The following is a 21,263-nucleotide window of genomic DNA, read 5'->3' on the forward strand; positions in this document are numbered from 1 at the left end:
CAACACAAGGAAGCATAAAAAATGCGGAGACAAAGAAACAGGACACAAATGACAGAAATGGAGGAAAGCAAACTGCTGGATATAGAGTTCAAAACCACACTTTTATGGTTTTTCAAGAATTTTCTAGAAACCGCCGATAAATGTAGTGAGATCCTCAAGAAATCTAGTGAGACCCTCGCTGTTGTGATAAAGGACCAACTAGAAATTAAGCATACACTGACTGAAATCAAGAATATTATACAGACTCCCAACAGCAGACCAGAGGATCGCAAGAATCAAGTCAAAGATTTGAAATACGAAGAAGCAAAAAACACCCAACCGGAAAAGCAAAATGAAAAAAGAATCCAAAAATACGAAGATAGTGTAAGGAGCCTCTGGGACAGCTTCAAGCGTACCAACATCCGAATTATAGGGGTGCCAGAAGAAGAGAGAGAGCAAGATATTGAAAACCTATTTGAAGAAATAATGACAGAAAACTTCCCCTACCTGGTGAAAGAAATAGACTTCCAAGTCCAGGAAGCGCAGAGAACCCCAAACAAAAGGAATCCAAAGAGGACCACACCAAGACACATCATAATTAAAATGCAAAGAGCAAAAGACAAAGAGAGAATCTTAAAAGCAGCAAGAGAAAGAAAGTCAGTTACCTACAAGGGAGTACCCATACGACTGTCAGCTGATTTCTCAACAGAAACTTTGCAGGCCAGAAGGGAGTGGCAAGAAATATTCAAAGTGCTGAATACCAAGAACCTACAACCAAGATTACTTTATCCAGCAAAGCTATCATTCAGAATTGAAGGTCAGATAAAGAGCTTCACAGATAAGAAAAAGCTAAAGGAGTTCATCACCACCAAACCAGTATTATATGAAATGCTGAAAGGTATCCTTTAAGAAGAGGAAGAGGGCCCTAACCGGTTTGGCTCAGTGGATAGAGCGTCGGCCTATGGACTGAAGGGTCCCAGGTTCGATTCCGGTCAAGGGCATGTACCTTGGTTGCGGGCACGTCCCCAATTAGGGGGTGTGCAGAAGGCAGCTGATCGATGTTTCTAACTCTCTATCCCTCTCCCTTCCTCTCTGTAAAAAAAATCAATAAAATATATTTAAAAAAAAAAAGAAGAGGAAGAGGAAGAAGAAGAAAAAGGTAAAGATACAAATTATGAACAACAAATACATATCTATCAACAAGTGAATCTAAAAATCAAGTGAATAAATAATCTGATGAACAGTATGAACTGGTGATTATAATAGAATCAGGGACATAGAAAGGGAATGGACTGACTATTCTTGGGGGGAAAAGGGGTGTGGGAAGAGATTGGACAATAATCGTGCACCTATGGATGAGGACAGTGGGTGGGGAGTGAGGGCGGAGGGTGAGGTGGGAACTGGGTGGAGGGGAGTTATGGGGGGAAAAAAGAGGAACCAATGTAATAATCTGAACAATAAAGATTTAATTTAAAAAATCCCAGTAATATTTTTATACTGATTAAAATGTTGAAATAATATTTTGTTGGATTAAATAAATATATTAAAATTAAAAAAAAAGAAAATAAAATGGCACTGACTCAAAAAAAAATTTTTTTTGAGCTGAAGTACAAAAGAATTAAAAGCTTTCTAGATTAAATCCTAAAGCAATATGCAGAATGGTTTAGACTGGAGGCAGAGAGACCAGTTAGGGGACTACAGTGTGATAGAAGACCACAGTATGATAGAAGCATGATAGAGGTCAGGCAAGTTTAGATTTTATAAAGTAAGGTATATTATAAAGTAGGGTATCACTTTTGAAAAGCGGGAGAAGGGACAATTAGTTAACATATAATGTTGTATTGTACCCCGCGAATCACACAAGGACGCCTCAAGAATTCGAATTAAGGAGCCACATTTATTTCAGAGCCGGCGGCTACGAGGAGGCAAATGCTCTCCAAATCTCGCAGCCCCGAATGGCAGTAACATCAGGCTTATATAGGCAAATATCACAAAGGTATCGATTACATCGCTAGGTTTGGAATGAGGAACCTGGTTTGAAAAAGCAGTTTGTTACAGAAGCTAAATTGAGCAAGTTAGTTATCTACAAAGATTAATTATAGTTTTAGGTCTTGGAGCCACTGAGTCAACAGAAGACACATTTTCTGGAGCCACTGGAGCAATTAAAGCAATTGTGCTGTCCTGGTCTCTAGGTGCAGAGGAATGTGTTTTGAAAGACCAGTAAAACCACAATCAATGGGGTATACAATCGAATGGGGTGATTTTTATATAAGTTCAGGAGATCAAAAATAACTTCTATTATTTTAGCAAGCAAATAATTACAGAAGCCAGAACAGCAGGGTTAAAAATTAAACAGCAGTTTTTACCAGAGATGATCACTACCATGCTTCAATCTCTGTGTTAATACTCTGCTAAAATGTTTTGTATACATTGAAATAGTAGAGGAAAATAAAAAGACTCACTATTACCTTACCTATAATAGGCAATTTCATGCATAGTTCAGTAAATGATATGTAATTCCAGTATTCTCTGTAAGCAGTTACTATATCAGTGTAGAACAAAGGAAAGAAATTTTTGCACAGTATTGGGTAATGCCTGTGGTAAATGTTTCTCTGTTTCAGCTGCCTTCTCTTTCAGCCTTTAAGGAATTCCAGTTTCAATATATGGTAGTATTCTTCCACAACATTAAAATTTCATTGAAATCTATTGATTTCCCCCTTCTATATTTGAAGTTGTACAATACCATCTTCCGATAGAGTTACGGTTACAAATTTAAAACTTTTTTTTTCTCTCTGATATCCATATTTTGCATTATTTATCTATTTAACATTTGACAAATATGTAAAGTTTCTTTCCCCCAACATTATATTGTGAAAATTCTAAGAAAAAAGTGAAAAAGTAGAACATGTTGCACTTATATATACTTCACTTAAGTAAACTATTTTTAAATTTTTCATATTTGTTTTATCTGTGTATTTTTTGCCAAATCACTCTTAAATATATTAGTATTCATGTTCTAAGTAAAAGGGCATTTTCCCATAATCTCAATATCATTAATACACCTAAGAAAATTAATTAAAATTCTAAAATCTCATGTAACATCCAATCCATTTTCAAAATTTCCCAGTTGTCTCAAGAATGTATTAGAGCCATTTTTTTTTATTTTTGAACCAGTCAAGGCTCACATATTGCTTTTAGTTGTTGTCTCTGTATTTATTTCAATATAGAATAGGTCCCCACCTTTAAAAAATGACACTGATCTAAGCGTCCAGACCAAGTTTTCTTATATAATGTCTCATATTCTCAATTTGTTTGATTGTTTCTCAATGTTGTGTTTTAACCTAACAATCCTATTTCTCTTTATTTCCTGTCAGCTGGGGGGTAGGTCTAGAGTAGGGGGTATTTAAACTTGGGTTCACAGACTCCATAGGGTCTATGAATAGAATTCAGGGAGCCTGCAAACTTTAGGTAGGCAAAAAAAATTACATCTTTACTTTAATTCAGTGGTTCTCAATTGGGGTTATTTTGTTCTCTCCCCTCTTTACCCCTACTCGCCAGGATTATTTGGCTTTGTCTGGAGACATTTTTGGTTGTCACAACTCTGTGGGAGGGTGCTATTGGCATCAAGTTGGTAGAGGCCAGAGATGTATCTAAAGATCCTGTAGTGTACAGAGGGAGAGTACCAAACAACAAGTTATCCAGCTCAAAATGTCCATAATGCCATGGTTGAGAAATTCTGCTTAACTGGATTTTAGCATTTCCTTTTATTATGAATGTAGGAAACCCTTCACAGGGCTGTTATCATTTCCTACAACTTTGCCACCAACAGAAATTTCAGATATTTTCATATCATATTAAATTGTTGCAAGTATCTTAATATTTATGCTCATTTATTGCTTAGAGAGATTTGCATTAATTGAGAAGCAAAAATATTACTACATTACAATGTAAAAAGTTTGATAGCTATATTTCAGTATAATTGTCCATTGTAATTTTATATATTTTATTAATTATAAATATTATTCTGGGGAGGGGTCTGTGGACTTCACCAGACTGCCAAAGGAATCCCCAGGACCAAAAAGCATAACACCTGGTCTATGTCGGGCGGGCTCCCTTTTCCGTGTCCAGCATGGAGAGAGAGAGACATGAACCGGTTCTTGAGTAGAGGCGCTGGGGATTAAGTAATGAAATAAAGATAGACAGGACACAAAAATAGAAGAGACTGGGACCAGGTGTGGCGTCTGCCCTCTGATGGAGGGACAGACACAGAGAGAGCCAGCACCGGAAGTAGCTTTAATAAATACTCGCATAACAGGAAGTTACATCACATTTGGGTGGGCCTTGAGTTCCTGGTGACATCATGAGATCCACCCCCTTAACACTGGGTGGGAAGGTCAAACTGAGTGGCGTCCTTGTCTTTTGACTAGGACCACCCCCAGGGCGGGGCTCTGCCTGCACCCTGAGTTTCAGTGACATATTTAAAGGTGCCGGAGTGTTTGCTAGCAGCCCTCAACACTGGTCTAGAGACTTAATTAGATTAGGTTAAACATTTTAGTGCAAATGTCTCATAGATGATGTTTATTTTATATTGTCTTTTCATAAGTCATATAATATCGAATTGTCTTTCTATTTTTAGTAATACCAAGTTTATTGAATACCTGCTATTTGATGACCTAGTTAAGGTGGAGATCTTTCCATTTTAAAGACACATTTTCCCCTTTGCATTGCTAAGTAATCTGTAGGGTGATACTTTGACATCAGTAGAATTTTGTTTCTGACAAACCTTTCACCTAATGGCTTTAGCGTACATTGATGATTTTGGGGGGGGGGGGGTGTTACAAAACAATGACTTTCTAATTCAGTCATTCTTTTACATTTATTACTGGAATTCTGTGAAAAAGAGTTTTTCTTTTCCCACCCCAACCCATCCCCTTCCACCCCCTTATCTCTTCCCTCCACTCAGGTATCACTCTGCATTCATTAATCTTTATTTATTCAATATGTTATATTCAATTGGCCCTAACTTCCTTTCTTCATAAGACTCACTTATGTAGACAGCCCCCTAATTTTACATAATCCCTTTAAAGCTAGAGATTGTCCCTCTTTTCATAAGAATTAGGAGAGGTGTAAGAAAAAAATGGAAAATCTGCAAATGTTTCCTAATTCAGAATCTTGAATGAGTAAATAAAGTGATTCTCCTCCCCCTCCCAGATACAGAAATAACTTAAATGTTTTTCTACAAATTCCTATCTCCCCAAGTATTTCTGGCTTCCTTATATGGCACTTAGGATTTCTTTTTGCTGTAAAAACAACATGAAGGTAAGAAAAATAAATTGAAATTGTCATGTACTATTGTTGGAATCAATATTTAATTTATCTGGCATCAAGCAATGGGTGTTCAGTATAAACACATTTTCTGTGTATTTGCAACTTATCACTTAAAGTGTCAAAATGTGTTTATTTTAGCCATTTTATTTGATGAAATTAATAAAAAGTTGTCTTTACCAAATGCTTAATGTACAGTATTTTATTTCATACAATGTTTCCTATTTTTTAGATATTTCTTCTCTCCTAAATATGCAAATGGTTTTATACAGAAATAACCATACACTTAATATGTATGGATATAACTGCAGCAAGCCAATGATGCCTTTCAAACCAAGGCCCTAATTAATTTTCCCAGATATTTTTGTGATAGTATTCTTTTGTCCCATGGAACTCACCAGACTGCCAAAGAAGTCCACAAAAAAGCTTGTGGCTCCTTATTGCTTAGAGAACCAACTATATAGGCTGTGGGTGGGGGTGGGGGTGTGTAAATATGCTTTATTTGCGGTTACTTCCCAATGTAAACATTTCACTCTAGCCACGTCAGTTTCCACACAGTCTTATGATTATACCATGTCCCTTAACCTTTATTCATGCTGTTATTTGCTTTCTGTTCAGGGACCATGAGGAAGTTATTTATCTTTCTGTATTTTCTTAGTAGCTTGTTTCTGATGGTCTCAGTGAATGGTGTAATAGGAAATGTCTCCTTTGCATTAGGAGGACTGAGACAGATATGCAAGGAAGTCTGGGAAATGTAATTGTTAGTTTTCCACAAAACGAGGGGAGTTAGAATGGATGAACTTTTTGTCACTGATCCTAGCCTATGTCTCTGCTCTTTTTTTCTTACTATTATTTTTCTATTCACCAGATTTCCTAAATTGGATTTTTTTAAAAACTTGTTAAACCACACATATATTTGTAAACACTTAGTTTACTTATCTCCAATGTAAGGGAACTTAGACTAGGTGATCTTTAAGTTTCCTTTCATCTATAAGTTTCTGCTTATATCCACTTATTTATTCCTTCATTAAAATATTTATTGAATACCTGCTATTTGATAGGTATGTTCAGCAATATAAAATTATCCATCTACACTAATAAAAGACAAACATGCCAATTGACCGTACCTTCACTACACCCTAAGCCACGCTCACCAGCCAATCAGAGTGACTATATGCAAATTAACCCAACCAAGATGGCGGCCGGCAGCCATGGAGCTGGAGCAAGCAGGAGGCTTGGTTGCCCCGGTGATGGAGGAAGCCAAGCTTCCCGCCAGCCCTGAGCCGGCTGTGGCCTCTGCTAAAGGCAACAAAGTTTCAATTATAGAAGATAAACAAATCCCAGATACTTGCTTCCAGCCAGCCTCCACAGGGATCTTGGGTGGCTGGGGGCCTTGGCCAGCCTGCAAACAGACATCAGCCCCTCACCCAGGCTGGCCAGGCACCCCAGAAGGGACCCCCACCCTGAAGGGGCTGTGGCCAGCCTGCAAACGGCCCTCAGCCCCTCACCCAGGCTGGCCAGGCACCCCAGAGGGGATCCCCACCCTGAAGGGGCTGTGGCCAGCCTACAAACAGCCATCAGCCCCTCACCCAGGCTGGCCACACCCTCAGGGGTGAGGGTGCCGCTGGGGGCTTGGCCAGCCTGCAAACTGCCATCAGCCACTCACCCAGACTGGCCAGGCACCCCAACAGGACCCCCCACCCTGAAGGGGCTATGGCCAGCCTGCAAACAGCCATTAGCCCCTCACCCAGGCTGGCCAGGCACCCCAGTGGGGACCCCCACCCTGAAGGGGCTGTGGCCAGCCTGCAAACGGCCCTCAGTCCCTCACCCAGGCTGGCCAGGCACCCCAGCGGGGGACTCCCCATCCTGAAGGGGCTGTGGCAGCCTGCAAACCGCCATCAGCCACTCACCCAGACTGGCCACGCACTCTAGCAGGACGCCCCCACCCTGAAGGGGGTGTGGCCAGCCTGCAAACTGCCATCAGCCCCTCACCCAGGCTGGCCAGGCACCCCAGCGGGACCCCCCCACCCTGAAGGGGCTGTGGCCAGCCTGCAAATGGCCATCAGCCCCTCACCCAGGCTGGCCAGGCACTCCTATATAATAAAAGGGTAATATGCAAATTGACCCTAACAGCAGAACGACTGGGAATGACTGGTCACTATGACACACACTGACCACCAGGGGGCAGATGCTCAATGTAGGAGCTGCCCCCTGGTGGTCAGTGCGCTCCCACAGGGGGAGCTCTGCTCAGCCACAAGCCAGGCTGATGGCTGCCAGTACAGCGGTGGTGGTGGGAGCCTCTCCCGCTGTGAGAGTCCACGACCAGAGTGGTTTTCACAGGTTCAAAGGCTTGGAGGAAGAGCCGACGCACAAGTGATACATAAGAAGAAATATTATTTTTATTTTTTATTTTATTTATTTATTTTTTTAAATATATTTTATTGATTTTTTACAGAGAGGAAGGGAGAGGGATAGAGAGTTAGAAACATTGATGAGAGAGAAACATCGATCAGCTGCCTCCTGCACACTCCCTACTGGGGATGTGCCCGCAACCAAGGTACATGCCCTTGACCAGAACCGAACCTAGGACCCTTGAGTCTGCAGGCTGACACTCTATCCACTGAGCCAAACCAGTCAGGGCAGAAATATTATTTTTAATACTGGGGGAACCAGAGGAAAACTCAACCATAGCAGTCAGGTTCTCTCTGTTGCTTCGTTCCCAGCTGCTTTTATTTGCTAGAATGCACATTGCCTTTAGGAATGCAAACAGACATATCAATGGTAATGTTTAGTAAACAGTAAGATTGTCAGGTTTTGGGGGAGTTTGCTTTAGGCCATTGAGTCAGCAGCAGGTAATAAAATGTAGATATTCACCCTGTTAATATCAAAAGGAGTCCTGGTCAGCCTTCTGCCAGACTCCTCACATTTATATCAATTACTGTTGATCTTGGTCTCCAGCATCCCACCTCCTCAGCAGCGCTAAGGATGTCCGACTGCAGCTTAGGCCTGTTCCCCGCTGGTAAGTGGACATCCCCTGAGGGCTCCCGGGCTGCCAGAGGGATGTCTGACTGCCAGCTTAGGCCCGATACCCCAGGGAGCAGGCCTAAGCCAGCAGGTGGTCATCCCCCGAGGGGTCCCAGACTGCGAGAGGGCACAGGCCGGGCTAAGGGACCCCCCTCACCCCCAAGTGCACAAATTTTTGTGCACCGGGCCTCTAGTTCTCTAATAATAGAATATCACATGTTTATCCAGGTTATGTACTACTTCATTTGTAATGTCTTACCTGACACTGTAGCCTATATTATGTTGCCCACAAATTCAGCATTTAACTAAAATATGTGGACATAGGTTAACTGGTTTTTTGGTTAGTGTTTTGCTTACTTAATTTAATTGCAATCACCTTGAAGAATGATACTTTTATAGTCATTTAATATAGTGACAGCCACATAGTAATAATAAATATAATACTAACATTTATGAACACAAACTTTGAGGCAGACATGATTATAAATGGTTTATTTTACATGTATCCATTTCTTTGTTACAAAGTGTTTATGAGATGGGACCTCTTTTCATCCCCATTTTTACAGATAAGGTAAAGCTTTCAAAGGTTAAGTAAATTTCCTTAAGGTTATACTACTGGTACATGAAGCAGTCACCATTTCAGAAACCCATGCATTTATCCATTTTGCTATAATGCATAATTATTATATACTTGTTGAATGAAGGGAATATTTTTTTTTTAATTTATACTGGTTGCAGCTTTGGTGTCTGTTTGCACTTTGAATTAAAGTCTAAGGATAGGTAATTTTGGGGAAGAATACTTTTTAAACAAGGACAAATAACTTGCTTTGCAAACTAAGTATATATCGAGTGACTCACAATAGAGAATATTCAAATTGTGTACTTGGGGATTTTGAATATTGTATCTGTTTTTGAAAGAAAGTTTTTGACATGCATAATACTTATACAGGGTGAAGCAAAAGTAGATTTACAGTTTTTCGTATGGAAAAAGACATGCAGGTTATGATTATTACAGTCACTTTATTAACTGTATTTTGTGTACTCGGAACTATAAACCTACTTTTGCCCCACCCTGTAGATGAATTTTGATTTGTGTTAAGTGTCTTGATTATTATTTGTTTCTTATTCATTTTCAGTTGAGTGGTGATTTTATGCAATGGCTTCAAGCCACAGTTCACCAGTGCCTCAAGGAAGCAGCAGTGATGTTTTCGTTAAAAAAGAGGTAGATCCAACAAAACACATTCGACCTGTGCAGTCACTGCCAGATGTGTGTCCCAAGGAACCCACAGGTAATGCCTTTTTTTTTCCTTTGAGGATTTATATTAACTGTAAAGGAGTAGACAGATTTCATATACTTATCTTAAAAGAGTAAATTTTATGATGTTAAAACTAAAGAGAGATAAATAATTCGGAAGTAAGTAAATTAGGAGATTAGAATATAGTTCTTTTCATGCATTTCCATAAAAGAAGTACTTACATAAACTATTAAAAATATTTTGAAATGTATAGTTCGAAAAGCTCTTTAAACATAATACAGTCAATCCTCATTATTTGTGGTTTCCATATTTGCAAATTTGCCTACACCTGAAAACTTATTTGTAACCCCAAAATCAATATTTGTGGCACTTTTGTGGTCATTTGCAAACATGCACAGAGGAGTGAAAAATTTAAATTACCCAATGTATACGTTCCCACCTGAGGTTGAACAAGGCAACACTCTGCCTTCTTGTTTCAGTTGTTCATGGTGTAAACAAGTCTTTTTGTGGTCTATTTAGTGCTACTTTTTATTGCATTTTTGTGTATCTTATTGGTGATTTTGCTTTTTAAAATATTCTCAAACGTAGTGCTGAAGTGTTTTCTAGTATTCCTAAGTATAAGAAAGCTGTAATGTGCCTTATGAGGAAACTATGCATGTCATATAAGCTTCATTCAGGTATGAGTTGTAGTTCAATGTTAATGAACGAACAATATATGTTATATATTAAATATGTAGTAAGTATATAAAACTATATATTAAATATATAGTAAATAATGTGTTTTTAAATAGACACATGCATATGATTCTGTATTAATCAGTTGTTGAAAATGTTGTGACCACAAAGACTTGCAGGAATCTAACCTGTATTTCCACTAGGGTCAGTGTTTCAGTATTTGCTAATCAAGTGCTCAGTGGCTTTCTAGAACAGAACTATTGTGAATAACAAAAATCAACTGTATATTTTTCTTTCCTCTATGGTTAATGCCACAGCAGTATTTATGTTATCTAATTATAAGCAAAAAAAAAAAAAAAAGGAACTAGTACTGTCTGCCACAGTATAATAGAAAAAAAGCTCTACCTATGGGCTTTTTTACCTAAAGAATAGAAGATACTCAGTTGAAGGTAGAAGAGTTTTTGTGTTGAAAAAAAGATAAATTGTACAGCAAGGAAAGGAATTAATGAAAGACTTTATTTACCATTTACCCCACCCTGTGACTACAGCTCTCAAATTTTGCATATTTGAGCTTATACAGGTTTTTTTCTTCCTTCAGCAATTGATGCTGAAAGCTCATGTTTATTTCATCAGATTGATTTTTATTAAAACATTTGCCATAGAAGAGAGTAGTTGCTTTGTATAATGTAGAATCTAAGCATTTTTATTTTTCTAGGGTATACTTTCAAACATAGAACTTATTTTACAGAGTTCTCTTGTTTACTTTTTGCAGGTGATTCACACAGTTTATGTGTTGCCCCATCTCTAGTTACAGATCAACACAAATGGACTATATATCATTCCAAAGTAAATCTCCCAGCAGCATTAAATGATCCTAGATTAGCAAAAAGAGAATCTGACTTCTTCACAAAAACATGGGGATTGGACTTTGTGGACACTGAAGTCATACCTTCATTCTACCTCCCACAGATCAGCAAGGAACATTTTACAGTATATCAACAGGAAATCTCTCAGGTAACATCTAATCTTGAAGTTAGTTATAGTCAGGTCAAAAGTAATTTATAATGGATTTTTTACCAGTAGTCTTTGAGGAATCTGTGTTAATTTTTTTGTTCATATACATTCTGTACTGGGTTGTATTTAATTCTTTGCTTAGATTTATGTAAATATATTCTTCTTACTCTAATGATTTTTCAGGATGACATAATCCTATTAATGCTAAGATTCAACCTGAAAACCTGCCCTACCTACCAAGGAAAAAATGGTTTTATTAGACCTGTAAAGCCCAGACAATTTGTGAGGTTTAAGAAATGGACTAATCGGGATTCTCATTCATTGTGGGTAGGGATACAAAATGCACAGCCTCTTTGGAAGACAGTTCCATACTGTCAGAACTACGATCAGAATTCTGAACACTATTAGCTCAGTGTTTTTTCTTACCACACTCCCCTTCCCATGTGTCCTATTTATGGTACCTCTGAAAAGATAACAGTGTTGTTAGTGGTTATCTAATCTGAAATTAGAATGGAATTATTTTTCTTTACTCAGAGAGAAAGTGTCAATTAATAATTATCTATCTTAGGTGTATCAGTTTTCAAATTTTCTTCCTCGCTTTTAAAAATTATTTTCTTAATTGATTTCTGTCATATAAGTAAGGATTTTTCATTTGCTTTCCCACTTCATTCCAAATTTATGGAGATTTTAGTAGTTATGTGAAATGGGATGAGTATAAGTAAATAGGTATTCATACATCTCAGTGATATTTAGTTTATTAAGCATACTTACTATTTGTATTTAAGTTCAGACGCTAGTGATTTAAAAATCATAGAACTAATTTTATATATTCTGTTGTGAAACATTTTGATGCTTTGAATATTTGTATTGCCACACAGCATCGATTACATTATTTATTTAATTGTCCTTTTATTAGAGAGAGAAGATTCACGCAAGATGCAAGAACATTTGTCCTCCTAAAGATACCTTTGACAGGACTCTCTTACATACTCATGGTATGAATATCTACTTGTAGATAATATGTAGATGAATATGTGAAATTTGTAGAAGAGAATAGTATTAATGAACAAAATCTTAACTTGGGGACCTTGTAGGCTGTCATACTTACAATTTTTCTTTCTAGTAAAATTTTTATAGCTTACTGTTATAATCTTTTCTAAAAGCTTTAAGAGAAAAATCTTGGGTCTGATGATAGTGTTGTCTTCAATTCAACAAATACTTAAGTAATATCCGTGTGCTTGGCACTTTGCTTGTTGCTTAAAAAATAGTTGAATTAGAAATGGTCCCTGTCCTCAAGAAGCTGATGGTCTCCTGAGTAAGGTTAAATAAATAAACCAAAAAATTGCAGCACTGTATATCAAGTAATAAGTTCAGCATGGCAAGATTGTATACAGCTCCTAACTTAGCTTAGAAGATTTCCTAGAGTTGATGATGATTGCCTGTGTTTTAAACTAGCTATTGAGAAATATTTATGTGTGAAAGGCATTCCAGGAAGAAGGAATAGTTTATATAAAGCCATAGAGTCAAGAGATAAATTAGCATGTCCAAGGGACTGCAAGAGTTCAGTATGTTGGCTCTACTGGGAGGAAGAAAAGAAGCTGAAGAAATAGGTGGGAGTCAGATTAAGAGCCTTGTATGCCATGCTAAGGAATATTTCTTAAAGCAGTATAGAGCTACAAAATCTTTTAACCATACAAAATCAGATTTATGGTTATACATTTCACTGTGTAAACAGTTGTGGATAATAAATTTTTGGATGATATAACTGGAGTCAAGGAGACAGTTGGAAGCTATTGCAATAATACAAGTGAGAAATCATGTGGCCCCAATTCACAGTTATAATGAAGATGGAGAGGATATTAGGCCTTTGAGCGATTGAGGCATAGGTTTTGGTGGTCAGTTAGTTGTTGGTAATGGAACAAGTTTATTCAAGGATGACTCCCTAGTTTCTTGCTTGGGCAGCTGGCTAGGTGAGGTGCAATTCAGTGAGATAGCCAGTATAAGAGGAGAAATTCTGGAGGAGATAGAGGCTGGTTTAATTGCAGTTTTGCAAACATGTTTGGTATGTAGCCGGGAGCTCAGGAAAGAGATCTGGGCTGGAGATGTAGGTATAGTAGACATTATCATAGACAATATGCTAGACAGTATCATGGTAGTTGAATCCAAGGGCATGGATGGGATCACCCAGGAAGGATGTGAATAGCGGGGAGAAAATAACTGATAATAGAACACTAGGAAGCTGTCACATTTAAGGGGCAGATAGAAAATTAGGCACTTGTGAAGGAGACTATAAAGAAGTAGAGAGATAAGAGAGTCAACCAAGAGAGAGTTCCACCTTTGATAATTTCAAAGAAGTGAGAATAATTAGTCTACAGTGTCACAGTACTTCAGTTTACATACTGAGAAGTCTTCATGGATTAAGCAATTTAGGAGATCTTAGGGAGAGCATTTAAACTGGAACTGTGGTTACAGAAACCTCACTATGTATTAAAGTGTGAGTACAAGAGAAAGCAATGGAGACTCCCAGTGTGGATGTAACTTGAAGATTTGAGACATAGGATATTGACTACAGAGGGAATAGAGTGGAAGAATGTTTTTGCATGGCCAGGACTAGATGAGGCAAGAGAGGCATTTGCATAACCCTGAAAGTGAGTGCTTTTTAAAATTTTGCACCCAAGGTTCCCTTGCCTCAATCTAGTCTGGGCCCTTTGTTTTATCTTTTTCTTTCTCTCCTCTCCCTTCTTCTTTCCTCTCCCTTCTCCTCCCCTCTCTCTCTTTCTTTTTTTAATGAAACATGTTTATATGCAGAGAGGAAAATGCTCTTAGAAGGAGAAAGAGGTTGAAGATACAGAGAGAGGCAGGGTAATTGAAGTAAGCTCACAGAAGAGGCAGGAGGGAATGGGTTACTTTTGGAAAGGAGGGTACCTTGCCTGAGGTCTTATTGATGAGATGAAGGTAAAGTAGATTCAATTACAGATAATTTTTATTTCATTTTATTAATTTTAAAGAGAGCAGAAAGGAGAGGGATAGATAGAAACATCAATGAGAGAGACACATCAATCGGCTGCCTCCTACATGCCCCCCACTGGGGATCAAGCCTGCCACCCGCAACCCAGGCATGTGCTCTGCCTGGGAATCCAACCAGGGACCTCTTGGTTCATGGATCAACACTCAACTACTGAGCCACACCAGACGGGCACAGATAAATTTGTTGATGATACAAACTAAAATGTATTAGAAGAAAATTAATATATTTAAAAATATCTTTGATCAGAAGAAATTCTGGAAGGGATGGGGGATATTTTGAACAATTAAAAAACAGTATTTCTATTTTAGAATTTTTTTAAAAATATATTTTATTGATTTTTTACAGAGAGGAAGGGAGAGTGATAGAGAGTTAGAAACATCAATGAGAGAGAAACATCGATCAGCTACCTTCTGCACATCTCCTACTGGGGATGTGCCCGCAACCCAGGTACATGCCCCTGACCGGAATCGAACCTGGGACCTTTCAGTCCGCAGGCCGACGCTCTATCCACTGAGCCAAACCGGTTTCGGCTCTATTTTAGAATTTAATTCATTCTTAAAACTACATAGCATGCCAAACTTAATCTCACCAAAACTTGATAAGAGTAGCTAATCATTATAGACTAATTCATTGTAGACTAATGATTCGTACTTAAAATTTATTAAGTTGTTTTATTGCTAGTATACAATTGATTAAAATTATTTGCACATATGCCATATTCAGTGCTTCGTATACTATTAGGGATACAGGAGGTGCTTAATAGATACTTGTTGAACAAAGAAACTTATGTGGTTATTTGGCTGTGACCTAGTATAGTATTGAATCTTGTCAAAGTATATTTTATGGAAGTAAAATGAAAACAAGTTTAAAAAATCATGTTCTCCCTTCCCCCTCCCCCTTTTTTTAATAGATAAATCCAGGACAGATCTGGAGCAAGTACCTAAGGTAACAAAGCTTAAAAAATGAGAATATTGCTTTTTAATATTTGATCTTTAATTTTGCCTTTAAGAAGCTTTCTTTTAGCTGTTTTCTGACACTTTGCCTCTTCTGTAACTTTGTTATAGCTCTTTCTTCTCTTTTTCATCATCAATCTCTTCATCATCAAAACCTACAAATATGTTTAAGTCTCTCCATTCTAAAAGAAGGATTTTGTTGATCTTACTCTCCCTTCAAATTATTAAAAGACATTTCCTTTAGAAGAAAACATTTGTAGAGATGTGTAATAGATGAGTTTTTTTGGTTTTTTTTTCTGGGAAAAGAATCCCTTACATTCATCAGATTCTCAAAGGAGTCTGTGGTAATTGCTCTTTAGGGTGAGAAGAGACAGACAGGTGAAGGGTAGAAACAAAAAGGAGAGGGCAGTCATTTTTAAAATTCTTTGATTCCTATAAAATAAAATTCAAACTCTGTAATTTAAGGTCCTTAATTATTCATTTCCATTCGTAGTTACACTCTTAACTTTTGCCTCCTAATCTTTACACATCTTTTACTTCAGTCAGACTCTTTTGTTGACTCCATTCTTAAACTGCTCCTGAACCCAGACAAAGACTTTCCATCATCTCCCTATATCTAATCCTTTACATTCTTTTGCTTAACTGGCAACTTTACATGAATACATTTCTCCCCAACTGAAGATAATTTGCCCCTTTGCTGAATTTCCATAGCATTTTATCTAGATCCCAGCCTTCCCTTTCAAGGCATTTGTCATTCTTCCTCTTATATGATACTTATGTATATATTCTATCATATCCCTTGGACTAAAGATCATTGAGATTAGTACCTCTGTAATAATTTATTTTTGTTTTCTCTTAGTGCCTAGCATAAGAGTTAGACAACCAGTAAATACTTATTGAATGAATCAATGCTTTCAGTAGTACTAAAGCAGTGACTAGAAAATATACTCATGTCCCTGGATTTTCCCTATCACATTCATAACAATTTTTTGCATAAAGATAAAAGGAATCAGTAAATAGAATAAAATTAATGAAGTAATAAACTTATTAAAGCATGTTTTAGGCCTTATGGGAATACAAAGAATAATAATTATAAATCCAATCTTAGAGGAACATATTCCAGGAGGATATATACATATTAAGTAAATAATTTTTGTGAAGTAGAGATAAATAAGTGTACATAGTATATTTGTGTTCAGAGATGGGGTGATTAATCTCTGTGTCATACACAGGGACATGTTTGCCCCTTTGATTGGGTTGAATTCTCTAGGAAGATAGGCAAGAGCATTCTAGGCCAAAAATACATGTATAAAGATACTTAAGCATAAGAGGATATGGAAGATATTTGAATACTGCTCAAATTTAACTTGTAAATAGTGGCAAGATAAAAAGAGGTAAGTGGGTCCAAAAGTTGAAGGACTCTCAATGCCATTCTAAAAAGCTTGGTCTGTGGGTCATGGGACTCTATTAAGAGATTCAAACAGAGAAGTTAATTCAGTTATAATCTTGCATTTAAAGGGATATCTAACAGAAATATAGTGGATAGATCAAGGAAGGATATCATTAAGTGTCCATTTACTGTAATCCAGAGATAATGAAGGGCTGCATCGATGAAATGCTGTGGAGATAGAGGAATGAAGGGATTCAAGCAATATTTAGGAAATATAATGAATACTACTTAGTACTCAGATGGATGTGATACATAAGAGAAAAGGAGTTGGCTTTTCATAAAATTAAATTTGTTATGATTTTAAAATTTAGTGTATGTCTAAAAAACAATTTTGAAAAATTTTAGCAGGAGAAATTAGAAATATAAGTATAGAGAAATTGATATCTGGCATTTAAAAAACACACACACACTATCTCCCTTTGGTGTGTGCCCAGTGGGACTACAGTAGTACATTTGATCAAGTTGTAATGGAATGATCATCTCCATTTGCCGGGGCTGACCAGCAGCCCCCTGAACGAAGGATGAACAAATTACTCAGACACAGCTTGACTGTGAAAGAGAGGGCTAAGGGGCCCCTGGCTCTAGTGGCAGGGCAGCCCCTATTGCCTGCCTCGTTAGGCCTTTATTGGAATTTTTGTCTTTAGATATAATCAGTAGGGTGAGTAATCTTGGGAGGAAACATGTTTACATTGTATTCTAGGCAAGGGCATCCAGGGATTAAGCATAAGGATTCCAATAAACACCCGGGGGTCTGCATATGCACAGGCTTGTTTGGAGAGGTCAAGGAATAATTAGGGGCTCCATCTTCGATACTCCCCTAAGTCTCCCCTAAGTCGGGCAGGCAGCCTTCCACACATCCATTGGTTAAGGCAAAAAAACATTTTTCTGTCTTTCATGAGCATGTTTACCTAGATGAGATTTGTACATTTTTCTACAGATTTTATGTAAATAACATGTTATCACTTGTTTTTGCTGTTTATGCTTGAGATCCAAAATAATTATTGTTTAATGCTCTATGATTTTAGAAGAGAGAATGAATGTAAAGAAAATGTTTTTCTAATCGAGAGAAATGAATTTTTTTGATAGATTTTTATGAAACCAGATTTTGCCTTGGACGATTCTTTAACTTTTAATTCAGTTTTACCATGGTCTCATTTTAATACTGCTGGTGGAAAAGGAAATCGTGATGCAGCTTCCTCAAAGTTGCTACAAGAAAAGGTATTTTCTTTTTTACTTTTTCCATGTAGAAAATTTTATTCTAGTTAAGTGGTACTACTTGGCATGGGTTCAGATTTAGTTACTTAGTAAGCATTACTTCTTTTAATTTTATTTTGTTGTTATTGATAATTATAAGCCTTTGAATATTTACTGAAAAAGTAATAGCATTTTGATTCAATGGAATATAAGTTGTGCTGGTGAAAAAAGAAAAGCTTATTGTTTAAATGCTTATTATTTGAAACAGCAGTTGATAGAATTTCAGTCGAAAGGACATATTAGATAACATACGTAATTATAATTGCTTTACATTTATCCTGAACAATATATTGCCAATTTTATATTCTTTATGATTTAAGACATAAAAAAATCAGCTTTTCCTGAGGCACTGTTTTTCCTCATTTACATAGTAAGGGTTATTATTTTAAATATGTTTTTATTGATTTTAGAGCAAGGGGAAGGGAGAGATAGATAGAAACATCGATGAGAGAGAAACATCAATCGGCTGCCAACTTTACACCCCCTACTGGGGATGGAGCCCGCAATCTAGGCATGTGCCCAGACCAGATATCAAACTGGTGACCTCTTGGTTCATGTTCTACACTCATCCGCTGAGCCACCCTGCCAGGCAATAAGGATTATTATTTTAAAGCAAAACCATCATATCAATATTCCTAAATGTTTTTAGCTTTACAAAGCCCTAGTCTTTAGCATATTATTAGTCAGCAGTTTTTAATTTTTTTTACAACGTTCTATATTTCAGAAGCTAACATCTTGAACATCATTTTAAATGTAGAACTTTAAAAATATCTTAACTCACATATCAAGAATGTAAAGACCTTTGATATCTGTGGTTTGTTTTTGTTGGTGGTGTTTTTTGTTGTTGTTTTTTCCCCACTCAGTTTAGAGCTTTCCTAAAACTGACTGTGGTTCTTAAACTGAAAAGAAAGCATTTTGTGATAGTCTAGTGACATCTCTTGACAGTATGAAAGCTTCTCCCAGGAAGATGATTCAATAAATTAGGTCCAGTCCTCAGTAACTGAAGAAAGGACTAACTCGGGGAGGATAAGAGAAGAAATGTAGGAAAAGAATCATGACTATTCCTTTTCTTACAGTTTTATTGGGATGATCACTTAGTAAATTACATAATGACTAATCACTTGGGTATACACCTGCAACTAATAAAATGTATGCCAACTGTAATTGAAAAATAAAAATGATTTAAAAATGAAAAAATATTTTACTTTTGCTTTGGAAACATTTTCACTTACAAAGATTTTCCTTGAGTAGGAACAGATTCATAAATCTGATGGGTTTATGGACATAGGCTCACTCCAGACCACTTTTTCACATTCCAAGTATGTATCCTGATAAAATAAAACCTTAAAAGAAAAAAACAACAAAAGCTAATATAAACCTCATTGATTATATAAATATTTTTAGGAATACTTTAAAAATTGTTCTCTTTAAAGACTTTTAATAAGAAACGTATTATGAAAATATTATGCCTTTGAAAAGAGTAGGTCAATGGAATATTGATAAGTTGTTGAAATCTTTGAAATTCAAATGAAACAATTTTCTCATGCTAAATGCTTAAAGTGACTAAAGTAATGGAATTTATTTTGCTAAGTTGCAAAATCAGATTTGTTACATTTATATTCTGACTTTTTTTCATTCTGCTTTAGAAAATTAATGGAAGACAGAACTCTAAGAGCAGTTTCAAACTCACTTTATGATTGACATCAGCTGTTTTATCTTGCTAGCTTTAAAGAGAGGGTATGATACAATCAGGGTCAGAGAAATTTGCTGGCCTGCAATGGGATAGGGCATTTGCAGTAGAATGTAAATTATTGCACTACTTCCTTCATTAAGCAAGTTTTCTTTAAAAAAAAAATAATGCAATGGGCTTAGTGATGTAGTTGATTTACATTCTAGTGAAGTTCCTTATTTTATCATGGACTTACTAAACAGTTCACAGACTGGCAGCAGCATACAAACTGCCTTCTGAATAGCACTGTCCTAAAGGAGTTGCCCGTGCTCCATTTACTGTTCTGAAAATTGAATCCATTTTAGCTTGCAATGTACCTTAATACATTTGTCCTCAATATTGCTTTTTAGGTAAATAAATGAACAGCTGTATTGAAGATGAAAAGAACAATAGCAGAAGGGTATAAATGCAAGAAACTTCAACTGTGGGAAAATTTCTTGTTTGTAACCTATTTTATCTATAATAATAAAAGTGTAATATGCTAATTAGACCAGACGTCCTTCCGGACGCCCTTCTAGATGAAGCCAGGGCTACGAGGGAAGCCCGGGTGCCAGAGGGAAGCCGGTGCCGGCAGCTGGGGGAAGGAAGGCCTACTCTTGCATGAATTTCGTGCCATCAGGCCTCTAGTCTTACCTAATAATAGACAAACATGGTAATTGACCGAACCTTCGCTACGCCTCCCATTGGCTAATCAGCTCGATATGCAAAGTAACCACCAACAAAGATGGCGGTTAATTTGCATACTATGTTCCAAGCGGTGGAGCGAAGTCTGATGGCCCGGTGCGAGCAGTGAGGCCTCACACCCTGGCGCCAGGCAGAGCAGCGAGGCCTCACGGTCCCTGGATGGGCAGAGCAGCAAGGCCACACGGCCCCAGTGCCAGGCAGAGCAGCTAGGCGTCACGGCCCCGGATCGGCGGAGCAGCGAGGCCACACGGCCCTGGTGCCAGTCGGAGCAGCGAGGCGTCACGGCCCCGGGATCGGCGGAGCAGCGAGGCCACACGGCCCCGGGATTGGCAGAGCAGCGAGGCCTCACGGCCCCTGGATCAGCGGAGCAGCAAGGCCACATGGCCTCGGTGCCAGGCGGAGCAGCGAGGCCACATAGCCCTGGGATCGGTGGAGCACTGAGGCCTCACGGCCCCTGGATCGGCGGAGCAGCGAGGCCACACGGCCGAGGTGCCAGGCAGAGCAGCGAGGCCACATAGCCCTGGGATCGGTGGAGCAGCGAGGCCACATGCCCCAGGATCGGCGGAGCAGCGAGGCCACATGCCCCAGGATCGGCGGAGCAGTGAGGCCACACGGCCGCGGTGCCAGGCGGAGCAGCGAGGCCACACGGCATCGGGATCGGCAGAGCAGTGAGGCCACACGCCCCGGTGCCAGGCGGAGCAGCGAGGCCACAGGGCCCCAGGATTGGTGGAGCAGCGAGGCCACATAGCCCTGGGATCGGTGGAGCAGCGAGGCCACATGCCCCAGGATCGGCGGAGCAGTGAGGCCACACGGCCGCGGTGCCAGGGCGGAGCAGCGAGGCCACAGGGCCCCTGGATTGGTGGAGCAGCGAGGCCTCACGCCCCAGGATCGG

At 38.4% G+C, this 21,263-nt stretch overlaps 1 protein-coding gene across 7 annotated transcripts in view; it reads left to right on the top strand.

The window, feature by feature from the left end:
- Window positions 1-21,263, top strand: part of VPS54 (VPS54, GARP complex subunit) — a 90,619-nt gene that overhangs the window by 19,229 nt on the left and 50,127 nt on the right. For 2 of the 7 annotated variants that reach the window (XR_002826870.1, XM_023746385.1), the window contains exons 2-6: window positions 9,465-9,617; window positions 11,032-11,273; window positions 12,190-12,268; window positions 15,212-15,246; window positions 17,791-17,922. Coding sequence is in view for 6 of the 7 variants with exons in the window: in XM_023746385.1 (XP_023602153.1) it covers window positions 9,485-9,617; window positions 11,032-11,273; window positions 12,190-12,268; window positions 15,212-15,246; window positions 17,791-17,922 (621 nt within the window). In the remaining variant the exon portion in view is untranslated. Of the gene's footprint in view, window positions 1-9,461; window positions 9,618-11,031; window positions 11,274-12,189; window positions 12,269-15,211; window positions 15,247-17,790; window positions 17,923-21,263 lie in introns of those variants that run through there. The other 5 variants (XM_023746389.1, XM_023746390.1, XM_014446821.2 and 2 more) reach the window with 5 other exon arrangements.

The sequence above is a fragment of the Myotis lucifugus genome, unplaced genomic scaffold, assembly GCF_000147115.1.
Source record: "Myotis lucifugus unplaced genomic scaffold, Myoluc2.0 scaffold_6, whole genome shotgun sequence".
In the NCBI taxonomy this organism is placed as follows: Eukaryota; Metazoa; Chordata; class Mammalia; order Chiroptera; family Vespertilionidae; genus Myotis; species Myotis lucifugus.